The 24153-nt window shown below is 41.7% G+C and overlaps 1 protein-coding gene and 1 long non-coding RNA gene across 3 annotated transcripts in view; one reads left to right on the forward strand and one right to left on the reverse strand.

The window, feature by feature from the left end:
* Window positions 1–24153, forward strand: part of dcp1a (decapping mRNA 1A) — an 84257-nt gene that overhangs the window by 46456 nt on the left and 13648 nt on the right. For both annotated transcript variants that reach the window (XM_070895305.1, XM_070895304.1), the window contains exons 4-7: window positions 4361–4427; window positions 8160–8298; window positions 15949–16071; window positions 16972–17688. In XM_070895305.1, coding sequence (XP_070751406.1) covers window positions 4361–4427; window positions 8160–8298; window positions 15949–16071; window positions 16972–17688 — 1046 coding nt within the window. The remainder of the gene's footprint in view (window positions 1–4360; window positions 4428–8159; window positions 8299–15948; window positions 16072–16971; window positions 17689–24153) is intronic.
* Window positions 14387–23986, reverse strand: LOC139277187 (uncharacterized). The gene is made up of 3 exons (XR_011596046.1): window positions 23819–23986; window positions 15469–15625; window positions 14387–15359 (listed from the first exon to the last, which is right to left on the reverse strand). It is a non-coding gene; the product is annotated as an uncharacterized lncRNA (long non-coding RNA).

Raw genomic sequence — 24153 nt, forward strand, 5'->3', positions numbered from 1 at the left:
ACTCCATAACCCCTTATTCCCTTATCGCTGTTAAATTTCCCACTAAAAGTTAGACCCAAAGGGATTAGGTGTAACTGAGGTTTCAACAGTGTGTTGACTGCTAAACAAAGGTTATGGGCCTGAAAAACTAATTTTAATTTCATGCAGTGTGAAATTTAACCGTTTCAATAAAAATAATTTTTTAAAGAATTTTCAAACGTTTGTTAATTTTTATTTCAGGTTTGCCTTTTCTCCATGTGAGAGCCCCAATCTTTGTTTTGCTCTTTCTAATAGTTTAAAAAAAAGTTAAAGTCAAGGGAGCGTACCCACTTCCTGGTTCGCTGTCTGTGAAAATTTTGAGTTTTGGTTGGCTGCTTAGACAGCTTGTTGACCTCACAGTAGCTCGCAAATGGGATCTCCATTAAACTCTGTTGATTTGAATTCAACGTCGGAAAACCCAAAGTTCTCGACAGAGATCACAAGATCTTTGTGCGAAGCTTACTTCAGGGCTAGCAACAAACGCTTTTGCTTTGCCGCTGACCACAAATTCTGGGCCAAAAAGCAACAATGCAGGAATAAAACAATAATCTCACTGGCAAATAAACTTTTGCAAGCTAAGTATTTTTAGCCAATATGTCTTATCTTTACACCAGTACATATTTAGCTTTGTTCCTCAATATGTAAACATTTGATTCAGACATATGTACAGAATTACCATTTGCAATTACCTAGTTCACGTTTCAGCTTATTACTACAGTTCCTTCGTTCATCAATAGTCATCAAAAGCAACTAAAATCAAGATTGCACAATTGCATTACTTTACATCTATTGCAATCCACATGTATTAGTAATTACCCATAAAATAAACTTAATTCTAAGCTTTCAAAATGCATAGAATAATCATATAAGTAAGCTGAACTCAAGAATACTACTGAAGTAATTTTTTTATTGAACCTGTTGGCACCAGATAGACCTATATTATATCACCTCCTATCTCTTGTTCCCCATCTCATCTCGTATTTTTGATCTATGAAATATATATTCGTGAGTGTGTGTGTGTGTGTGTGTGTTGTGTATGTATATATATATTGTGGCCCCTACGACCTACGAGAGAACACCTTCGCAGGTTGGGCTATAAAAGAGAATACTACTGCTACAACTTCCAGCGTGAGCTATTCCAAGTGTGCGATGATTTTGAGGTGGGTGACTGGGTGATGTCATCAAAACCCAGGTCGCCGTTTGGAACATGGGCAGGAACATCGGCGGGGTCTGGGTACAGCGGAGGAGCGGGAAGGTCGGGACGGAGGAGCGATGAGAGATCATGGCTGAGATTCGGCGAGTGATCGTGGCGGAAGTTCGGCGAATGTTTGGTGCGGAGATGCGGTGAGAGATCGTGGCGGAGGTGCGGCAAATGAGGGTACAGGGCCCAGAAGAGCTGAGCGCCTAGGGGCAGCACGGGCCGGGCAGCACGGGCCAGCCCACACTGCGATATGTGTGCGCACTAGGTCCGTGCAGCATAGCAGGTCTCCAGTCGTCCTGGTTAACCCTTGCCTTCCACCTGAGTTGATGATGAAGTGTTAGTAAACTTCCACTCTGATCTCCAACGGCCATTCCAGAAATTTTTGTGTTGAAACTGATGGCTCTCAATGCATACTATGATGGTTTGATGGTCTTCAATGGTCTTCCCATTGGCCTAGCTGTCAAGCCAGTGTGGTGGCTGATGTGCAACGGCCACCATGTTTTAAAAAAAAAAATCCACACACAGGCATCTTCCACCCTCTTCAATTGGAGTTCAGGACTGGAATATCAGTCCTTCATTGAAACATCTGTGAACTCATCTCTTTTGGTGTGGAAGCAAGCCATCCTCATTCGAGGGATCGCCCATGATGATGTCAATGTGTGTGTGATATATATATATTGGTGACTGTTCATGAGGATTATTTAGCAAACAGCTAATCTTAATGATCTTCTGCTGCATCTGAATGCATTCACTTGCATTTAGTCCCATACCACCACTTCCATCTCCAATGCAGTATTGTATTATTCTGTGTTAAATCATTAGCCACTTCTGTGGGTTTAGCAATGATTTTTGAGAATCCTGCCTCCAAGTGGTATTCTTTCTTCCTTCTTACTGGAGAGCAAGAGAGTGTCAGAGCAGTGCTGAATCCACCAATATTTGGAAGAGAATGAGAAAGCTCGGAGGGAATGAAAGAGCAGGAAGGACTCTTCCAAGAGAAAAAGTCTGAGGCTAAGAAAGGCAAAACTTGATAAAGGAATGCTTTTCCCTTTTCACCTCCTCTTCCCCTCCACCCTTTCTATTCCATTCTACTGAGTAACATCTTGGCTCTACTTCTTCTGTACGACACACAATCTGATAGTATGGATTAAAGACTTCCTGTTATCAATATAATTCTGTAGTAGCCTTTAGAGCTTTGTAGAAATGGCCCAGCATGACTAGCTAGTCTTGGTTGAGATTGGGAGCTTCCTGTGTGAAGAATTGTGGGTATGGAATTGTATGCCATCAAACCATGATACAGTGTGTTGGAGAAATCTAAGTGTCCCCTCAACAAAATACTAATAAGTTGTACTTTTTTCAAAACTTGCCCACTTCTGTGAACCTGCTCAATTCAAAATGTACTTTTATCTTTTTTACTCCTCAAAATGAAAACACCCATGGATTTAATTTCCTCTGGGTATCAATTTGAATTCACCTGTCTGGACCATTATAACCCAGTTGTTAAAGCCATTTATTTATTTTAAATTAATTATTTTAAAATAATGCAAAATGGGAAGTCATGTAAATAGCACATAGAAAATTAAACCCGTTAGTGATGTTACTTTGTAATTGTAATATGTTTAAACTTCCACTGTTACTATATCACATATTACAAATTTATATTCTGACCCTGCTGACAGCAGTGTACCATTTTTATGTTCTAACCTTTTTTTAAAAACCATAACTTTTTTTTCGTGGCTCGTTGAGCAGAACCACTTTCTGTGGCTTATGGTCTTGTACAAACAGATGATCTACAGCAAAGTAGAAGTGACTTTATAAATAACTGCTCTAATAAATTGAAGACAACTAATCTATGGTATGGTCGTTGTAATTAAGGAGATTTTCAGGATGTGATTAAAGCGCATTCTAAAATGAACCTTGTGGATTATTTTAAAAGAAAGACATTCTGAATTCGAAGCTTTTATTGAAAGTTTCATGTTTTGCTACATCCAGATGAACAAATAAATAGCAAATCTGTGGTAATGAAAACTGTAATGTAATTCCAAATTTGTATCTGCTCATCAATGATGCGGGTAGAGCAAATGGTAACCCTTCAGGACTGGCTACCAGAAACAAAATGTGAAATATCAGATATGGTAACAGACCCACTGTAGTGAAAATATAGCTAGTGGTTCACTGAAAGTAATCAGTTTAAATTTTACCATGTTGCCCATTAAGCTATCATTTATGATTACATATCTTTTATATATGTCTTTTTTAGCAAATATGTAGCTCAGAAAAAAGCTTGTTGGGCCATTAAGATTATGATTTTTATACTGAAGGAGTTTGGCAGGGGAGAAATAGTTGTTTTGATATTTGCATTGCCCTCCTGGACCAGCTAACTTAAGAATGGATTTAAAAAAAAAACATCTGGGTAAATGAGTTCGTGCTCATAAATTGCTGTGAATGAAATTGTTTAAAATTGAGTTTTTGTTTCCTCCTTTTCTGGTCTAATGATTACTTCTACTTCCCTGTTTTTAAAGTTGTTTTCCTTCCTCCATGCAGCACTATTCACCAAAAAGGTGGGCAGATGGATTGCTCCTACACCTTTACCACTGCTGCTCTTGCTATAATCATTAGGTATCCAAGAGCAGCTGGAGAAAAAAAACCTCGGGGTGGGGTGGCTTGACCCATCCACCTCCACGGAGGTGTGTGGGGGGCCTGACCCATCCACCTCCATGGCACGAACCTGGTATTGCAGTACTTCCAGGAACGGTGCAGTGGCTCTAGGCCTTTTGGCTAAGAGCATTGGCGCAGAGTGATCCTTGATGTGTGCAAGGTGACCTCTGGCGTTTGTGATTTGACAAAGAATTGGAACGATTGGCTACGAATTTCCAAAAAAAAACCTCAAATCTTTTCTGGGAGAAGCACCCACATTAGGTGGATTGCAATAAACACCTGAGGCAAACCTGTCATTTTCTGGTATTGCGTGTGGGTAAACCAACTTGCTGCCCATTTGTCCAGTAAACAAGAACAATAATAATTAAATTACTAATGGTTGAATATTCTGAATTTGTCATCAGCAATAGCAATTAAAGTTCTATGAAAAATGTGGGAGGTGAAAAAAAATGATATTTGGCTTATTTTTTTAATCTTTTTTTTTAGTGTCCATTTACAGCATCTGGTTTTATGACAAGAATGACTGTCGTCGAATTGCACAACTCATGTCAAAGTAAGAATTTGCATACTGTTAAATCAGCTTATGGGGCCCAAGTTTCCACAGGATAAAAAACGGGCGCCCCTCCGAGCTGGGCGCCCGTTTTTCGCGCCTAAAACGGCGCCAGAAAAAAAACGCACTATTCTCGAGCGCTTTGCAGCTCCTTGTCTGTTTGGCGCGGCGCCCGGGGGGGGGAGCCTACACTCGCGCCGATTTTTTAAGTGGGATGGGGCGGGTACTATTTAAATTAGTTTTTTTCCTGCCGGCAACGCTGCGCGTGCGCGTTAGAGTGTTCGCGCATGCTCAGTGTGAAATAAGCATTGGCACTCGGCCATTTTTGTAGTTCTCTGTAGCTGTTTAATTTTTGAAAATTTTTTAATAAAAGCACATTGCCATCAGCACATCAGCACTGAGGCTTCTTGCAGCCTTCTCACTGTCTCCTTCCCCTCCCCACCCTCCACGGCAACAAATGGCAGTTTCCTCCCCCTCCCTCCCCTCCACGGCGGCAACAAACCGCTGTCTCCTTCCCCTCCCTCCCCTCCGCGGCAACAAACCGCTGTCTCCTTCCCCTCCCTCCCCTCCGCGGCAACAAACCGCTGTCTCCTTCCCCTCCCTCCCCTCCGCGGCAACAAACCGCTGTCTCCTTCCCCTCCCTCCCCTCCGCGGCAACAAACCGCTGTCTCCTTCCCCTCCCTCCCCTCCGCGGCAACAAACGGCGGTTTCCTTCCCCACCCCCCGCGGCAACGAACGATGGCTGAAGCACTTTCACACAGGTAGGAAGATGGTTTATTTAATCTTTTCTTTGCTTATAAATGTTTATTCAGGTTGGATTTATTTGTATAATATTTGTAGAAGTATAAATAAGGATTTATTGTAGAATTTAATGAGTTCCCTTCCCCCCCCCTCCCCCCCCCCACCTCGTTCTGGACGCCTAATTTGTAACCCGCGCCTGATTTTTTTAATGTGTAGAACAGTTTTTTTCAGTTCTACAAAAATCTTCACTTGCTCCATTCTACTTTAGTTTGGAGTACGTTTTCACTGTGGAAACTTTGAAATCAGGCGTCAGTGGCCGGACACGCCCCCTTTTGAAGAAAAAATTCTGTTCCAAAGTAGAACTGTTCTACCTCACTAGAACTGCAGAAAAAAAAATGTGGAGAATTGCGATTTCTAAGATAGTCCGTTCTCCACCAGTTGCTCCTAAAAATCAGGCGCAAATCATGTGGAAACTTGGGCCCATAAAATCTATAGTTACTGTGCTTTCAGTTTTAAGATGCCATTCCAAAATGAGGTAAAATTGTTGTCAAATTTATATTCTACTGTCTGGGCATTATTGCTAATTTCATAAACCTACAACTAGTTCAAGGAAGTGCAAATTTTAAACATGATTGTGAAATTACTGTGTTTCAATCCATTAAACAGAATTGCCTTTATTCTGTTCTTTCCCCACCCCTCTCTCATTTTTAAATTATTGTGCTTGTTTCTTTTTAAGTTTTCCTGCACCCTGAGAGGGCAGGCAAACATTAACCTGCACCCATTTAATGTCCATGGAGTAAATAAGAATGTTGCATTTGGTGGTTTACATTCCAGTTGACTTACTGATGCATTATGGATCCTCTGCTCTTATGAAACCTTAATAACATTTAGTCACTGGTGCGATGTAATCCTTTTCAAATAGATACCTATTAAGTGATCTTGCTTTACCCATACACTAATTTCTTGCTGCCTATCTGTACATTGTATGGAAACCAGCTGAAGAAATGTCAAACGAAAAAAGATGCATCAGACAGTTTATATACAGATTCGTTATGGTTAATTTTAAAGTAAGTTTTAATATATCCTCTGAGGTTTTAAGTTTGGCTATGATGTCATGACATATTTAAGGATGCAGTAGTAGTGTTCGTGCACCTGCTCTTGTGACAGCTGTTGCCTTGTTCATTTAAGTTGTACTGTATCAATTAGGAAGGTCAGCAGTTTGCCTTTGGCTGCTTTTCTAAACAGTCCACAGTGAAGTAAATTTTTGTATTCAAATTAATATAGATGTGAAAACCTTCTCCGTTCTTTTTAGCATGAAATGTTCCAGTGTTTTACACTTAAGTTTCAGATTATTGGGAATACAACTGTTGGGAATTCCCCCCACCAGGCATTGTTTAACTTGTAGCATTCAAGAAAATGGAGGCGTTTCAGATCCAGAAGTGGATCAGTAAAATAACTGCAGAAAATAAGTTACCAAATAGGCAAACTTGGTGCAAGATCTGAATATTTAGTACTTCTTAAAAAATATATAATTCTCTGTGTGCTAAATGGTCTGATGTAACAAACCGTTAAACTTTACTTGTTATGATTACTGATTCTTGTTGCTGAAGACTGTAATAGTTAATAAAATGTTTTCTGCCTCTGGAGTCATGGTGAAATTAATGTTCTGACATTGATGTAAAGCAGAACAGTTGTGGACTATCAGACATTCCTAGACTGATGGATCTCACCAAAATGTAATTGTGCAGCTTTGAAGTAAGTGATGCAAATTTTTACCCTAACTGTGAAAACGTTGCATTCTGTAGCAGTACAAGATTACAATGAAAACATCCTGGAGGTTTTAATTTGGCTGTTGCAAAGCTATAGCACCAGTAGTCCATAAATACTTCTGTTGTATAAGCTACAAGCCCTGAAAAATGTTAAAACTTTAAAAAAAAAATGCCTTCTTTCCAAGGCTGACTCTGCTGGGATATGAGTTCATTGAATCTGGCAGCCCTCCTATACTTGCCCAAATGGCAGTCTTCCTGTATGAACATCTATCCTGAACAGCGGCAAAATATACAAGATATTAAATTTTTTGTGTAAACGTCTCGGGCACTTTACAAGAGGTAGAGGGGGATATAGTGAAATAATTTGAGTGGATGTGTGGACCAAAGCTGAGATCAAGGGTTTTTAAAAAAGGTGAAAAATCTAGCAAGATTAAGTTATTTTAGGAGTAAATATGAGAGCAGGTGTAATAGCTGCCAGATTGATCTCCACTGATGAACAGGAAGGAATGTGGCAGTAATTCACAGTCAGAAATAAAAATGGTGTGGGCTCGAGAATGTTCCTCAAATAGAATGGGGCAAGGCCACTGGGATTTGAAGATGAGGACCATGAAAGCTGTTTGCTGGGACACGGAGCCCGTGGAGTTTGTAAGAACGAGACTAACTGCGTACCAGATTTTACGCAAGAGAGATCTTGAACCATGGGATTTTGAGCTAACTAAAGTTTGTGAAGATGGATGCCAAAGAACATGTCAACCCTTGATGAAGGAGAGAATTTAAAAAAAACATTTTAATGAGAGAACATGTCAACCCTTGAGGTGCTGAAGGCTTTGTTGAGGGTTTCAGTTGTAGCTGGCTAAGAAAGGGGAATAAACAAACATTTTTCCCTGAGGTGAATGCAGATGGTCTTTGTAGCAGACTGGATTTGGGTTGAAAGTTCGTGGACTATGGGGAGTATCGTACTTGAGCCTGAGCCTGATCCTGTTCTCCCCAACTGTCCACAAGTGCACTTCCTAGCATTGGATAGCGATCATCAGTAGGAACAATGCCTCTAATTCTTCAGCAACCATTGCCCTGTGAAATTTCAGTGGGCTGGCCTAAGCTAAGATAAACTAATTGTAACACAGACTAGGGATCAAATTGAGGACCTTCTGAACTGAATTGGATAACATTTATTTACTGGCTTAGGTAATTACTTGGTGTAATACCTGTGCTGCTGCCTCCTTAGGGTTGTACAAATGGAGGCTCAGAGAGTCCAGCAAGAATCTCCAGGGAGAACGACTCCAAACAAGACTAATGGGTACGATGAAGAAAATCCTATTGACATTCTAGACATGCTTAGCAAAGCCAAGGAAGAGTATGAACAAGTAAGGATTTAAACTGTTTTGAATAACAATTATAAACACTGAATAATGAATGTTGTACTTCTTATTTTCTGAAGATGCAGGATAATCTCTTGAGCATCTCACATCTTAGTTAACAAATCTCAGTGTGAGATTGTCACAGATACATTGCTTAACAATAAGTACCAGCAATAAGAATGTGCTTGTATTCTGCATATTGGTATAGAGATTCATTCCTCCCCTTTTTTATAATATTTTGAATTCACAACAATGAAGCTCTTTCTGGATGATGGACATTCACAAAGTGCTCCTGTATCCAGATGATGACAGTATAAAAAGGAAACTTCTAAACCTTTGCGTCCATCTACTTGAAAAAGAGCTGAGTATTTCTATTGTGAAAATTCAACAAATGAACATTAAAACCTAAAGTAATCCTGCCCGGATTAAAATTATAATTTTGATTTAAACCTAGAACTTTGAAAACTAGTTAACAGAAGGTGCCTGCCGTGGCAGTTAACTGTCAGTCAGTTGTGAGTGTTTGTCTTGAATAGGTGCTAATCACAGGGGAGAGGGGAACTGAGTCAACACTTGTAAATTGTGTGAAGCGCCGAGAGTATAAAAATAAGCAGTTTTGCAGAGCACAGAGCGGTCTTAAACGGAGTGTTTTATTTGTCAATTTTGAAACATTGGCAATTCCAATAAGAGTGGGAAGGAGTTGCTGCATTTTGCCTACACTACTTGTAGTGCTTTGTGTTACAGGTATTTAATTTCATTACCCTTAACTTAATCTAGATCAATTAAGTAGTCAAGGAACTAAACTGTAAACTAAATTATTTAAATGCAAATGTAATTACATTTAATTAAATAGAACAAGTTCATATAGGGATGGCAGTACCGGTGGTGTGCCGCAACTGCAGCACGTGGGAGTTTGTGGAGAGCATTGTGATCCCGGACAAACACGTTTTCAGTAAGTGCCTGCATCTTGAGGAACCACAGCTCAGAGTTGTTGAGCTGGAGTCTGAGGTGCAGACATTGCAGGTCATCAGGGAGGGGGACACTGATCCAGGAGGCAGTCACACCCCATAGGTTAGGTAGGGGTACAGGTCTGGTTAGTGGTCAGGGACAGGAAGGTGTGACTGCAACTCGGGCAGGTAAGGGGACCCCAGGTGCAATGCTGGAGGAGCCTCCGCCTTTGCCCTTATCCAACCAGTATGAGGTTTTTGCTGACTCTGTGAATGAGGGAAAAACCTGCAGGATGGATGAGCAGGCTGACCATGGCACCATGGTGCAGGAGGCCATTCAAGTGTGGGGAGTGAAAGGGAATGTAGTTGTGGTAGGAGACCGTATAGTCAGAGGGATAGGTACTGTTCTCTGAAGTTGCAACCTGGAGCTCCGAAGGTTGTGTTGCCTGCATGGTGCCAGGCTTAAAGACATCTCCTTGTGGCTGGAGAAGAACTTGGAGTGGGAAGAGGAGGATCCAGTTGCTGTGGTCCACGTAGGAACCAACGTCAAAGATAGAACTAGGAATGAGGTGCTACTGTGAGAATTTGAGGAATTGGGGTCCAAATTAAAAAGCAGAACCTCAAAGGTAATAATCTCTGGATATGAGCCACGTGCCAATTGACATAGGGATAAGCAGATTAGAAGGTTAAATGCGTGGCTCAAACAGTGGTATGGGAGGCAGGGGATTTGCTTCGCGGGGCATTGGCACCTGTACTGGGGAAAGAGGGAGCTGTTCTGTTGGGACGGGCTCCACTTGAACCGGGCTGGAATCACAGTGTCTTGGCGAGTCGAATAACTAAGGCAGTAGACAGAGCTTTAAAATAGTGAAGGGGGTGGTGGGATATTTCAGGAAAGAGTAAATTTAAAAGCAGTAAGAGAAATGTCAAGGCTCCAGAGCTGAGCAGAATAAGCAGAATGGGTCAGGAAGGGACAGAGAGAGTAACAAAGGTAATAGGCCATCAATGACTAAGGGAAAAATAGCAAAAAATTCAAAGCTAAAGGCACTCTATCTGTGCGAAGCATCGCAACAAAATAGATGAATTAACAATGCAGATAGAATTTAATAGGTTTGATCTAATCGCCATTATGGAGATGTGGTTGTAAAATGAACAAGGTTGGGAACTAAATATTCCTTCAGACCCTGCTCAGAAGTTCCCCAGTGATTCGGGACATCCCCCCCCAGTGACTCCGGACCCTCCCCAGTGCATTAACATTATCCGGGTCTCCAGACACTCACCAGTGTTTAATAGAATATGAGAGTAAATTAGCGAGAGTTATAAAAGACTGTAAAAACTTCTGTAAGTATGTAAAAAGGAAAATATTAGCAAAAGTAAATATGGGTCCCTTGCAGGCTGAAACAGGAGAAATTATAATGGGAAATAAGGAAATGGCAGAGAAATTAAACCAATACTTTGTCTGTCTTCACGGAAGAAGACACAAAAAACCTCCTGGAAATAGTGGAGTACCGAGGAAAAAGGAACTGAAAGAAATTAGTATTAGTAAAAAAAAAAATAGCACTGGAGAAATTAATGGGACTGAAAGCCAATAAATCCCCTGGATCTGATGGCTTACATTCTAGGGTTTTGAAAGTGATGGCTATAGAGATAGTGGATGCATTGGTTGTCATCTTCCAAAATTCCATAGATTCTAGAACAGTTTCTGCGGATTGGAAGGTCGCAAATGTAACCCCGCTATTTAAGAAAGGAGGGAGAGAGAAAATGGGGAATTATAGACCAGTTAGCCTGACATCAGTAGTAGGGAAAATGCCAGAATCTATTATTAAAGACGTGGCAACAGGGCACTTAGAAAAGAAAAATAGGATTGGGCAGAGTCCACATGGATTTATGAAAGGGAAATCATGTTTTTTGAGGTTGTAACCAGTAGAATAGATAAGGGGGAACCAGTGGATGTGGTGTATTTGGATTTTCAGAAGGCATTCGATAAGGTTATAAAACAAAATTAAGGCTCATGGGATTGGGGGTAATATACTAGCATGGATTGGTTAATGGACAGAAAATAGAGCAGGAATAAACGGGTCATTTTCGGATTGGCAGGGTGTAACTAATGGGGTGCCGCAAGGATCGGTGCTTGGGCCCCAGCTATTCACAATCTATCAATGATTTGGTTGAGGGGACCAATTGTAATATATCCAAGTTTGCTGATGATGCGATGGTAGGTGGGAATGTAAGTTGTAAGGAGGATGCAAAGAGGCTTCAAGGGGATATAGACAGGCTAAGTGAGTGGGCAAGAACATGGCAAATGGAATATAATGTGGAGAAATGTGAAGTTATCCACTTTGGTAGAAAAATAGAAAAGCAGAGCATTTTTTAAATGGTGAGAGATTGGGAAATGTTGGTGTTCAGAGGGACCTGGGTGTCCTTGTATACGAATCATTGAAAGTTAACATGCAGATACAGCTAGCAATTGAGAAACCAAATGGTATATTGGCCTTTATTACAAGAGGATTTGAGTATAAGAGAAAAGACGATTTACTGCAATTATATAGGGCCCTGGTGAGACCGCACCTGGGGTATTGTGTACAGTTTTGGTCTCTTTACCTAAGGAAGGATATACTTGCCAGAGAGGGAGTGCAACGAAGGTTCACCAGACTGATTCCTGGGATGGGGAATTGTCCTATGAGGAGAGATTGAATAGACTAGGCCTATATTCTCTCGAGTTTAGAAGAATGAGAGGTGATCTCATTGAAACAGGGCATGATAGGGTAGATGCAGGGACGATGTTTCCTCTGGCTGGGGAGTCTAGAACCAGGCGTCAAAGACTCAGAGTAAGGGACTGAGATGAGAAATTTCTTTACTGAGGGTGGTGAATCTTTGGAATTCTCTACCACAGAGGGCTGAGGAGACTCAGTCATTGAGTATATTCAAGATAGAGATTGATAGATTTTTGCATACTAAGGGAATCAAGCGATATGGGGATAGTGCAGGAAACTCAGCCATGACATTGAATGGCGGAGTAGGTTTGAGCGGCCGAATGGCCTACTCCTGCTCCCATTTCTTATGTTCTTATGATCTTTGGCCACATTACACGCTGGTTAATTTACATATTATCTTTTAATAATCCTTTCCTGAAAAACAAACTAAAATGTGAAGGTAATGAAAGAAAGACTTGGATTTATATAGCGCCTTTCAGGACCACCAGACGTCTCAAATACTTTACAGCCAATGAAGTACTTTTGGAGTGTAGTTACTGTTGTAATGTAGGAAACGCGGCTGCCAATGTGCGCACAAGCAAGTTCCCACAAACAGCAATGTGATGATGACGAGATAATCTGTTTTTGTTCTGTCGATTGAGGGATAAATATTGGCCAGGACACCGGCGATTACTCCCCTGCTGTTCTTCGAAATAGTGCGGTGGGATTTTTTATGCCCACTATGGATTATAACATGAAAGTACTTCTGCAAATTGTAAACACAAATTCAAATTGATTTGAAAATTCTTTCATGATGAAGGGTTTATCCAGAATCAGACTGGTTTTGACTCATGTGGCGAAGCTGGAATCAATTTTCAGATATGGTGCAGTGATGGATGTAAAAAGCAAATATATCCAAGTACGAATAATTTTGAGGAAAACAGTAGTTCTGGGTGCTGGATCCCATAAAGGTGTGTCGTAGAATCATAGAATGATGCAGAACAGAGGGAGGCCATTCGACCCACTGTGCCTGTGCCAGTTCTTTAATAGAGCTATCCAATTAGTCTCACTCTCCTCTCCTACTCTTTCCCTAAAGTCCAACAATTTTTTCCTTTTCAGATATTTATCCAGTTCCCGAATTAAAATTATTATTGAATCTGCTTCCACCACCCATTCAGGCAATGCATTCCAGATCACAACAACCTGTTGTAAAATTTTGTTTCCTCATGTAGCTTCTGGTTCTTTTGCCAGTTACATGTGTCCTCCAATTACTGACCCTTTTGTCACTGGAAACAATTTCTCCTTATTTACTCTATCAAAACCCTTCAAGATTTTTAACACCTCTATCAAATCTCCCCTTAAGCTTCTCTGCTCTCAGGCGAACACCCCCAGTTTCTCTAGTCTCTCCACCTAACTAAAGTCTTTCATCTTTGGTACCATTCTCGAAAATCTCTTCTGCAGGGATTTTAACTATGGGGCCACATTTGAATGTCGCCGGTCAGCTGCTCAGTCATTGCCGGTGGGGGAGGATGGCCATCAGGTGGATCAGGGGCTGCCCATCGTCATCAGGAGAAGGCTGGCAGTTTGGGTGTTAAAATTACATCTGGATCCCATGTACATCCTGTTTTCATATTTATGCCTCCTATTTTGTGCAATCAATGTGTCTATAAGAGCAGTATGTTAACAGTTTTTCCACAAGATTATTTTTGGCTTTAGCTTTGGGTACCGCTTTACTTCATTCAAATTTTGTGAAAAATCAAATAAATAAAATAAAACAGAAGCACACCAATACTGAATGTAAATTTGTATGGTGTGAAAATATTACAAAAAACTAAACTCAAAAACAAATTAAATTGGCTCCATTCAAATCTACATGTGACGTTTTGCAGAAATTGCTGTTTCCATACCAACCACACCAAAGGTCAATTAGACCACAGATATACATACCATACTAAAATAAATGTATTTAGAAATTGTTTTTTCAACCATTTACAACTGATGAATTTTTGAAATGAAAATGTATATTTTAGAATTAAATTTTGATATACTCCCAACATTTGCAACATGAAATGACATAGAAAACCAAGAAATCTGTGTTTTCAAGTTGAAAATAAACTACTCGGACAAAGTCTCTTTCATGAGAAGCAGATATGAGGAAATAACAGAAAAGTTTGAAATTCTTCAAACATGGAAAACTAAAATACCTTGTGAAGAAAGCAAGCATTACCATTTTAAATGTTTAACTACTAAAACTCAATAAGTTAATGGGGCAATACCACATAAAAGTTTAAACATTACATTTTCAAAAATGTTTCTTCAATTAATAAAGAATGGAGTGAATGACAGACCTACTATCTTGAGTAATTTTACCCAGTGTAAAACTATCCTTACTGGATAATCATTATCAAGAATTGAAACCTTAAAAAAAGTAAAATAGTTGAAAACAAATTTGCAATGTTACAAAGAATTCTTAACTGCTTACAGAATTGATGTACTCCTGTTATTTAGTTATTAAAACTTAAAAAGAAATGAATATCCAAACGGAGTTCTTTCTATTCTAAATATGTCTCCTTTTCTATAGAAGAACATAATCTGACTAGAGATTTCTTTCACTTAAGTGTGATTTTCTGCGGTCAAATGGTTTTAGAGCCATTGGCAAGTTGGTTTGAAAATGCACCTTACGCTGTTTACAATGGAGCCTTCTCATGACACAGCCTGTATTTCAGGGGCATCAACCCTGAGACTCTAGGGGCACATATGGCTCCTCACCCCTGGATATCCAACTTCAATGCCCAGGCAGCTCAGTCCTATTTGTGTTCTGCCTTGTCCTGTTTGAATTTTGAGGCTATGCGTAATGCTTCTGCCGAATCAGAATACCATGTATCAGCATTTTGAAATGTATAAAAGTTGATGGAAACTTTGTGTGGCACACAAGGCTCCATGGTACATATCTATGTGACCCATGAATCATCATTGGCAGTCCCTCTGAATCGAGGAAGACCTGGTTCCACTCTTAAAATGAGTCCTTAGGTGGCTGAAAAGCCCAATACGAGAGCCACAGTCCCTGTCACAGGTGGGACAGATAGTCATTGAGGGTAAGGGAGGATGGGACAGATTTGCCGCACGCTCCTTCCGCTGCCTGCGCTTGCTTTCTGCATGCTCTCGGCGATGAGACTCGATGTGCTCAGCGCCCTCCCGGATGCACTTCCTCCACTTGGGGTGGTCTCTGGTCAGGGACTCCCAGGTGTCGGTGGGGATGTTGCACTTTATCAGGGAGGCTTTGAGGGTGTCCTTGTAACGTTTCCTTTGCCCACCTTTGGCTCGTTTGCCGTGAAGGAGTTCCGAGTAGAGCGCTTGCCTTGGGAGTCTTATGTCTGGCATGCATATGTGGCCTGCCATGAATACAAAAGCTTGGACACTCTGTTGTGTGTCACTGGAATGGAATGACATGGAGAAAGATAAAATTGATTATTATTATTTTTTGAAAAGTCAAAAGAATTTCTGGTTAAGAGCATTATTTTCTTCTGTTAACAAAAGCTCACACTTTGCATAAAAAGTATTCCTCTCTTCCCAGACCTTCCTTCAATTTTAAGACCAGATCAGAGCATTGAGTTGTGTAATCTGCTTGGCTTGAGTGTTCCCTGCTTTTCTGTTCTTTTGACCAGTTGAATGCTTCTACTGCTTCAAGGCAAATAAATGCTGAAAATAATCAAATTTACTTTGAATTAGTACTAAATTACATTTTATGTCTTAAATAAACTGGCATAAATTTTCTTTTTAAAGTAAAGGAGATTAGTAGCCATCTAGTGGTGGTTGGTGATGTGCTATGAAACTAGATATAGCAATTTAAAGTTGAGCATTTGTCCAAAGTTGCTTTTTGTTAAGGTCTTCAATTTAATCAATATTATTACATTTTAGTTTTCTATTGGTACTAATTGATATCACTACAGCTGAAATGTTAACAATTGAATTAATATTGAATGTAATGTTTGACTTTTTAAAAACACACATTTTTCTTTTAGACATGTCAATTTGGTGATTCAAGTATTTTATCAAGTTCTCCAGGCATACACAGCACTGTAGGTCTAGCAGTGAAAACATCAACAGATGAACATACCTCTTCTTCAGCACAGCACCATAACAAGGTGATTTGACTCTGTGATAATTATAACAATTTGCCATTTATATAGCAACTTTAATGTAATAAAACATTCCAAGGCACTTCACGGGAGCGTTACCAAACAAAATTTGACATTGAGCCATGTGAGATATTAGGACAGGTAATCAAAAGGTTGGTTGAATAGGTAGATTTTAAGGAGGTAAGAGAGATGGAGAGGTTTAGGGAGGGAATTCCAGAGCTTAGGACCGAAGCAGCTGAAGGCACGGCCACCAATGGTGGAGCGATGAAGATTGGGGATGTGCAAGAGGCCAAAAGGAGTATAGAGCTCTCGGAGGGTTATAGGGCTGGAGGAGGTTATAGAGATCATGAGAGGAGAGGTCAGGGATGGATCTGAAAACAAGAATAAGAATTTTAAGATCGAAGTGTTGCAGGACCGGGAGCCATCATAGATCAGCAAGCACAGGTGATGTGTGAATGGGACTTGGTGCAAGTTAGGATAAGGGCAGCAGTGCTCTGAATGAGCTCAAATTTACAGAAGGTGCAAGGTGGGAGGCTGGCCAGGAGTACCTTGGAATAGTCTAGAGGTAATAAAAAAAGGTATGGGTGAGGATTTCAGCAGTACATGAGCTGAGGCAAGGGCAGAGATGGGTGATGTTATGGAGGTGGAAATAGGCGGTCTTGATGGAGAGAACATGGGTCGGAAGCTCAGGTCAGGTTCAGATAGTCTTGTGCAGCTTCAGACAGTGGCCAGCGAGAGGGATGGAGTTGTTGGCTAGGGAACAAAGTTTGTGGCAGGGACTGAAGATACTGGCTTCCCAATATTTAATTAAGGGAAATTTCTGCTCATCCAATATAATCAGCCAGTAATTATAATAGTGAATATGCAAATAAATATTTAATACTGCTTTTTTATTTCCTCTTCCAGCATATTATTTCAGGTGCCAAACATTTGACTGTAGAGGAATTATTTGGAACACCTGTTACTAAAGAGCAACTGATGAACCCTAACCAAGAAATGTTATCGACATCTCAGCAAGATACCAAATTAAGAAGCCAAACGTTAGTCCAACCGTTAACTTATGAACAGTCACCAGAACTTAAACAATTAGGGAGCCCAGAGAGTCTTAATAACAAAATCAAATTTTCCCGATTGAATTGCCAAGAAGCCACTACACAGGTACTAATGACACCGGCTGCACTCCAGAAATCTGATGTTAAAACCAATCGTATATACAACATTTGTGCTAGTCCCCTCTTTCAGTCTTCCCTAAATTTTGAAGCTACTTCTAATCAGACCATGCCCACCATCAGTACCAATGGCCACAGTCAGAGTTTACAACAAGAAGTCAAAACAGTATCACCACTGATGATGTGCCCACTTTCCTCTGAAATAACGTGTGCTCCTCAGAACCTGACTCCAGGAAGTAACCAGACTCCGCAGAGCGGCACCGGTGAAAGAAGCACTTTAGATATTGGATCTCAAGGTCATGAACTGCTTCAGAAACTCAAACTGACACAGCAACATGATCAGCAGCACCAGCCTCTCAACAAACCCTTATTAGCTGCAAAGTTTTCTCCACTACTTGTAACACCAGAGAGCTTTAAAGAACCAAACGTAAAACCCACAGAGGCTTCATTACAGGTACAAATGATTAAAATATTATTTACACTTGTCAATCTGTGGTATTGCACACCAAGAGTTAAAACCAAGTTCAGTATTGAAGACATGGAGGATTGGAGGGTGGAGGTAAATTAGATCCAAGAGGGCAAGGGAGAAGGTAGATTTCAGGAGGGAGAGACAGATGGGAGAGCTGAACTTTCTGCTTCCCCAAATTTCTCTGAGGTGGGGGAGAGGCAATTGCAATGACCTAGATTGGGAAGGGGGGTGCTGGGCGTGCTGGTGCTACTAGTCCTTTAACTCGTGGTGGGGGTCATTGTGAAGAGATTTACCTTGGCTCCCACAAGGTAGCTAAATGTTTATCAAAATTTTTATACATTCTGAACGTTGTCATCTCTTGGTTGGTGCTGCAGTTTCTGGCGATCGTGACGCAGTTATTAATTTGAGTATCCTTTTTGATGGATCAGCGTACAATTTAGAAAGCACTGCTCACAGCAAAATAGATTTTTTTTCTATGCATCTGGTTCATTCAGGAGGAGGAGCCATTTGCTGTGCCTTGATCTGTTGGCCCAATATTTCAAGCGGGTGCATTGGGCTGGTAGCAAAACTGGGTCCGAGATACAGAATGAGCCTGGTGGGATGGGAATTGATAGTCCTGGGTTTACAAAAATGTTTAACTGGAAGAGAGAAAATGGTATCCTGGTATTCAGTAAGCATGATGATTGAGGATTGACATTGTGGGCCGGAGTCAGATGTACTTAGTGGGTTGTGTGAATAAGATTGCGTCCCAATGAGTCTGGTGAGAAAAGTGCATGTTTCGGCAGGAGGAGAAGGGGAAATTGTGCTACATCACTGAGGGGGATGCTCCAGAATTTATTGGCGGCAGGGGCACGGGTGAAGGAGGAAACTGCTAGCACAGGGTCAGTGTTTAGAGACCGGCAGCAGAGTCAAAACTCAGAGACTGCATTAATGTGTGGCTGCAAAATTCATGCTGGAGGTAAGGAACAGTATTAATAAAAACATTGGTCCGGAGTTACCTGGAATGTGCCCCGTTAGTTAGATTTTTTCCCTCACAATTTAGCTCAAATATTTCTCGTTGGAAGTGTGAGCTCGTAACTGCAAAAGCAATAGGGCATCTGGGACCTTAGTGAACGATGGGACCAACAGTCTTATCTCCTTAACAAATGAAATCTAAATATTGAGAATGAAATCGAGGAACAACAGAGAAGGAAATAGAATCAAATCAGGTACAGAAAGAGGGAAAAAAGATTGGATTAAAAGAGAGAAAAAGAAGACAGAAAGGAAAGTGAGAAAGATTGTTTGCATTTTAAAAATTAACAACAATTTACAACCTGCAGGAATGAGACTACACAGTTTCAATTGTTCCCTTTCTAGGCCAGAGAGGTTGAGTGGCATTGCAGGAACATAAATCCAGTCATTAAAAGGGGTCCTTGTGCTGTTACGTACCAGGCCTAACTTTCCACAGCGAAGTTAATTGGTAATTAATGCGCAAATTCAGCAATTTCTTAAAACTCGCGGGGAAGTTGAGGGCGAGCTACCCTTTTTGCGAGGCTAACGGTGGAGCAACACAAATTGTCCAGCAACTTGTCGCGATTCGCAACTCACTGGGTATCTCTTCCTTGCCACAAATTGCTGGATGATTTACACACTAATAACGGCATGCACCTTAAACTCGCCGTTGTGTTGCCAGAAAATTCTGGCTCATTGACCTTAATGATTCTTTGCTAATCTCAAAGCTCTTATTAGACTTGCCTTTTGCCCTCAATTTAAGACATTGTTGCAGTGGAGTTGCATGCTACAAACCTGGTGATTTTCAAGGGCAAACATACGCTGCAGAGTTTGGAGCTAACATTACATGACAGGTTTTTAAACATAGTAAATGCTAATCGCACTGCTACCGTCAAGCGTAATGGTACTGCAGGTAAACGTTGCCAATTTTAGGGTGGATTTTTCCCATTGACCGAGGTTTTCAATATATTTTGAGATGGAATGTTGCAACCCACTCAGCATTTATAACAGAAGAGTAGATTTGTAACCATCTTCCTGTAGATTCCATCCAGAAGTACATCTTTGGATGAGAGAAGTAAAGCTGTGTATGTAGTAATCCCTGGGATGAAAGGGTTGTCCTATGAGGAGAGATTGAGTAGATTGGGTCTATACTCTCGAGTTTGGAAAAATGAGAGGTGATCTCATTGAAACATAAGATTCTGAGTTGGATTGTCAGGGAGATGCTGAGAGGTTGTTTCCTCTGGCTGGAGAGTCTAGGACTAGGGAACATAGTCTCAGGATAAGGGCTCTGCCATTTAAGACAGATGAAGAATTTCTTCACCCGGGAAGGTTGTGAATCTTTGGAATTCTCTACCCCAAAGGACTGTGGATGCTGAATTGTTGAGTATATTCAAGGCTGAAATAAATAGATTTTTGGACTCTAGGGAAATCAAGGGATATAGAAATATGGCGGGAAAGTGGAGTTGAGGTCAAGGATCAACCATAATCTTATTGACTGGTGGAGCAGGCTAGAGAGGCTGTATGGCCTACTCCTGTACAGCGGAATCAGCTATGGATTGAGCGGTGTCCAGTGCGCCCTGAGTACTTCAAATCCAGTTTTGAACTGCTAGATATGTTCTTACCCAGTGAAGATTATTCACCGATCGAAGAGTTCCTGCCCACTTCACAACTTTGAAATCAACAGGCATATTTTCCTATATTTCGAATGCTCTGGCTGGATATTTGAGGATAGACATTATGGTGTTTTTTTTGTTAAATATTTTGGAGGGTTCTATGACTGAAATGCATGCAAGTAACTGGATTGCTCTGGATGATGGTTGAAAAAATTGCTCGTGCACTAAGGATCATACATGATCAACTAGATTTTCATCTGTACCTTGAGTGTAGGAGTAAGATGGAAACTGATAGCAGGTATATTGTTGCAAGCTGACTGCACTCCGGTTATACCACAGGATTGCTTCCTGTGAGAGTGCCCTAGGCAGCAAGTCTGTAGTATAAATGACCCCAGACTCTTGCCATGAGAGGCAGCAAACCCTACTGGTCTCGGGTTTTATGTGCTACCTCTGTTCCAAACTGGCAACAGCAAATATTCACAGTACTTGGGTCGGATTCATCATTTTGGAGTCTGGCTGTGGATGGGCTAACTGGTTGACTACTCATGCACTTTTAGCATTGTTGGTCTGAATGTCATTAGGAAAGTCCATGACCAGATCATTTAGCAGTTGTGCACGTGACTTTGGAAAAAATCTACATAGAAACATAGAAAATAGGTGCAGGAGTAGGCCATCCGGCCCTTCGAGTCTGCACTGCCATTCAATAAGATCATGGCTGATCATTCCCTCAATACCCCTTTCCTGCATTCTCTCCATACCCCTTGATCCCCTTAGCCATAAGGGCCATATGTGCAGTTGCTCATTGTTTATACCTGCGCTGTGGATCTTGATGACTGGGGGGGCAGTGCTGTGCAGCGAGGACAGGCTGGTGGAGGACCTTTGTCTTACTGATGTTTAGCGTAAGGTCCAAGAGCAGGCATTGACGACGAGATCCAACACCGCTTCCAATGTGCCAGTGCAGCCTTCGGCCACCTGAGGAAAAGAGTGTTTGAAGACCAGGCCCTCAAAACTGTCACCAAATCATGGTCTACAGGGCCGTAGTAATACCCGCCCTCCTGTATGGCTCAGAGATGTGGACCATGTACAGTAGACACCTCAAGTCGCTAGAGAAATACCACCAACGATGTCTCCACAAGATCCTACAAATCCCCTTTGGAGGACAGACACACCAACGTTAACGTCCTTGTCCAGGCCAACACCCCCAGCATTGAAACACTGACCACACTTGATCGGCTCCGCTGGGCAGGCCCCATCGTTCGCATGCCAGACACGAGACTCCAAAAGCAAGCGCTCTACTCGGAACTCGTCCACAGCAAACGAGCCAAGGTGGGCAGCGGAAACGTTACAAGGACACCCTCAAAGCCTCCCTGATAAAGTGTGACATCCCTATTGACACCTGGGAGTCCCTGGCCAAAGACCGTCCTAAGTGGAGGAAGTGCATCCGGGAGGGCGTTGAGCTCCTCAAGTCTCGTCGCCGAGAGCATGCAGAAATCAAGCGCAGGCAGCAGAAGGAGCGTGCGGCAAACCAGACTCCCCGCCCACCCTTTCCTTCAAGTACTGTCTGTCCCACCTGTGACAGAGACTGGTTCTCGTATTGGACTGTACAGCCACTTAAGAACTCATGCTAAGAGTGGAAGCAAGTCTTTCTTGATTCTGAGGGACTGCCTATGATGATGATGATACCTCCCACAATAAAAACAGGGTGGAAGCAGCACAAGAGAAGTAGACATTTCCATTGGAAGTGGTAAATTCTTTGCAGCAATGCTAAAGTAGCATATAACTGCAACTTTAAGTTTGCTCGTCACTCGCTCAGAACAATTGTTGAGTAATACAAAGCCTAAACCCTGGAGATTCTGAAATCTTCTCTCCACCTGTATGTGATAACACAGAATGCTGCTCCCTTTGGGCCTCAAATATAAATTTTGTAACCTTATGGTCAAGATGACCTTCCAGCAAATTAGGTTGTTGCATTGAGTTGTTGCCATGAAATGATTAGATGCAAAGTGGAAGAAACTATACACACAGGGCACCCTAAATGTTCAGTTTCCCTCTTATCGGGCACATTGGAAATGATTAATGCATAAGCTTTTAAAATTGACTAATATTCCTATTTCTCTTCTATAATATACAATAAGGTGTAGGCTGATGTTAACAACAAGGCTCAGACTGTTACTGCAATAGAGTATAGGCACAAAAGCAATGACGCCAACTCCAAGCATTATTGTCCTAGGCTTGCAATATACAGCTTTTCACTACATCTCCAGAAAAGACTGATGACTTTGCCATTTCTGGGAAAAGTTGTGATAAGATAGACATCATGCCAGGGCAGTTTTTAAAAAACTGGCTAGCAAAGCTTTTGAGCCACCCTAGATGTCATCCCTGTAAGCGCACCATCCAATGCATGATGCATCTGGTGAAAAAGCAAGCTGAGCTCCTCCCGCCTCTGCAACCTCATTAATTATTTCACTTTAGAAATTACAGTGAGGATTGTGAATTTAAATATAGCCTAGTTGGGTGCATGAAACTGACAGAAAGCTGAGAGCATGTGATAGACATAGCTAATTGCTTTTAAACCTTTTGGGAGGATGAGGCAACACCTCAAGTATACTGCTTATGATTGAAAAGCTCCCTCCCAGGATTTATTCAATGTTAACAGATCTCGGCAGAAAGTAGAATTGAAAAGGCCATTCAATCCATCTACTTTGCCTTTTTATCATCACACAGATCACTTCAACTCACTATCTTTGTCTAAAGTGTACAGGCTCAATTTTCATCTTTGCTGATTTTTGGCGCCCAGGAAGATTAACAGCCGATTTTTTTTTTGTGTCCGATTGCGTCGGAAAGAAAAGTTGGAACTTTCGCCAAAGTAAAATTTCATTTTGGCGCTGTGGTACCCAAGGTTAAATCTGGGAGCTTCAAGTCTGCGCCAAAAACTAAGGTTGTCGGATTAATGAGAGACACTGAGGGAGGTTGCCAGAGAAACGAGAGACACACTGAGGGCTGAAGCTCCACCTATCTGCGAGTTGAAGTTCCATGGCCAGAGCTTGCAGTGGCAGGGGAGGGGGTGCGTGGGAGGGGGGATTGCCCAGGATTGCAGCAGGACCAGGGGGGATTCGGCCCGGGATTGAAGGGGGGGGTGGGGGATTTGGCCCGGGATTGAAGTGGGTGGGGGATTTGGCCCGTGATTGAAGTGGGGCCGGGAACATTGGGAGTGCCATTTGGCCCGGGATTGAAGCAGGGCCGGGAGTGGGGGGGGGGGGGGGGGGTGGCCGCCGCCGCAGCCAATCAGCCTGCGATTGAAGTGGGGGTGCCAATTAGCTCGGGGTTGCAGCGGGACCAGGAGTGCGATCCTTTCGGCCCGGGATTGCAACGGAACTGGGAGCGGGGACGAAGCACCAGAACAAATAAGCAATCTTTAATGTAAAGAGATGCAAGGAATGTACTAAACACGATCATTATAAACTATCTTTATAAACAAGACTAAACTGCAAAGAAACAGCTCCAATACAGACCTGAGCGCCAATTTCCTTAACTTAACATAGGGTTTTTCTGATCAGTATTTAAGGCCACTCTGTGGCGTCCTTTAAAAAAAATTGGTGTTGTGGAAAATCGCTTAAATGGCAAAAACTGCGCGGAAATCAGTTTTAGCCCAGACCTGCGCCAAAAAATCCGCCGCTGACTGTTGCCGTCGGCATACAAACTTTGAGGAAAGTTGCAAAATCAAGATTACTCCAAAAAAAATTAGATGATGCCAAAAAAAACGGCGCCCACTGGTGGCGAAAATTGAGCCCTATATCCTTCCAGTCCCTGATGAAATTTGACAATCTTATCAATTTGCATATATCAG

This window comes from Pristiophorus japonicus, chromosome 12 (assembly GCF_044704955.1).
Source record: "Pristiophorus japonicus isolate sPriJap1 chromosome 12, sPriJap1.hap1, whole genome shotgun sequence".
NCBI classification, from domain to species: Eukaryota; Metazoa; Chordata; class Chondrichthyes; family Pristiophoridae; genus Pristiophorus; species Pristiophorus japonicus.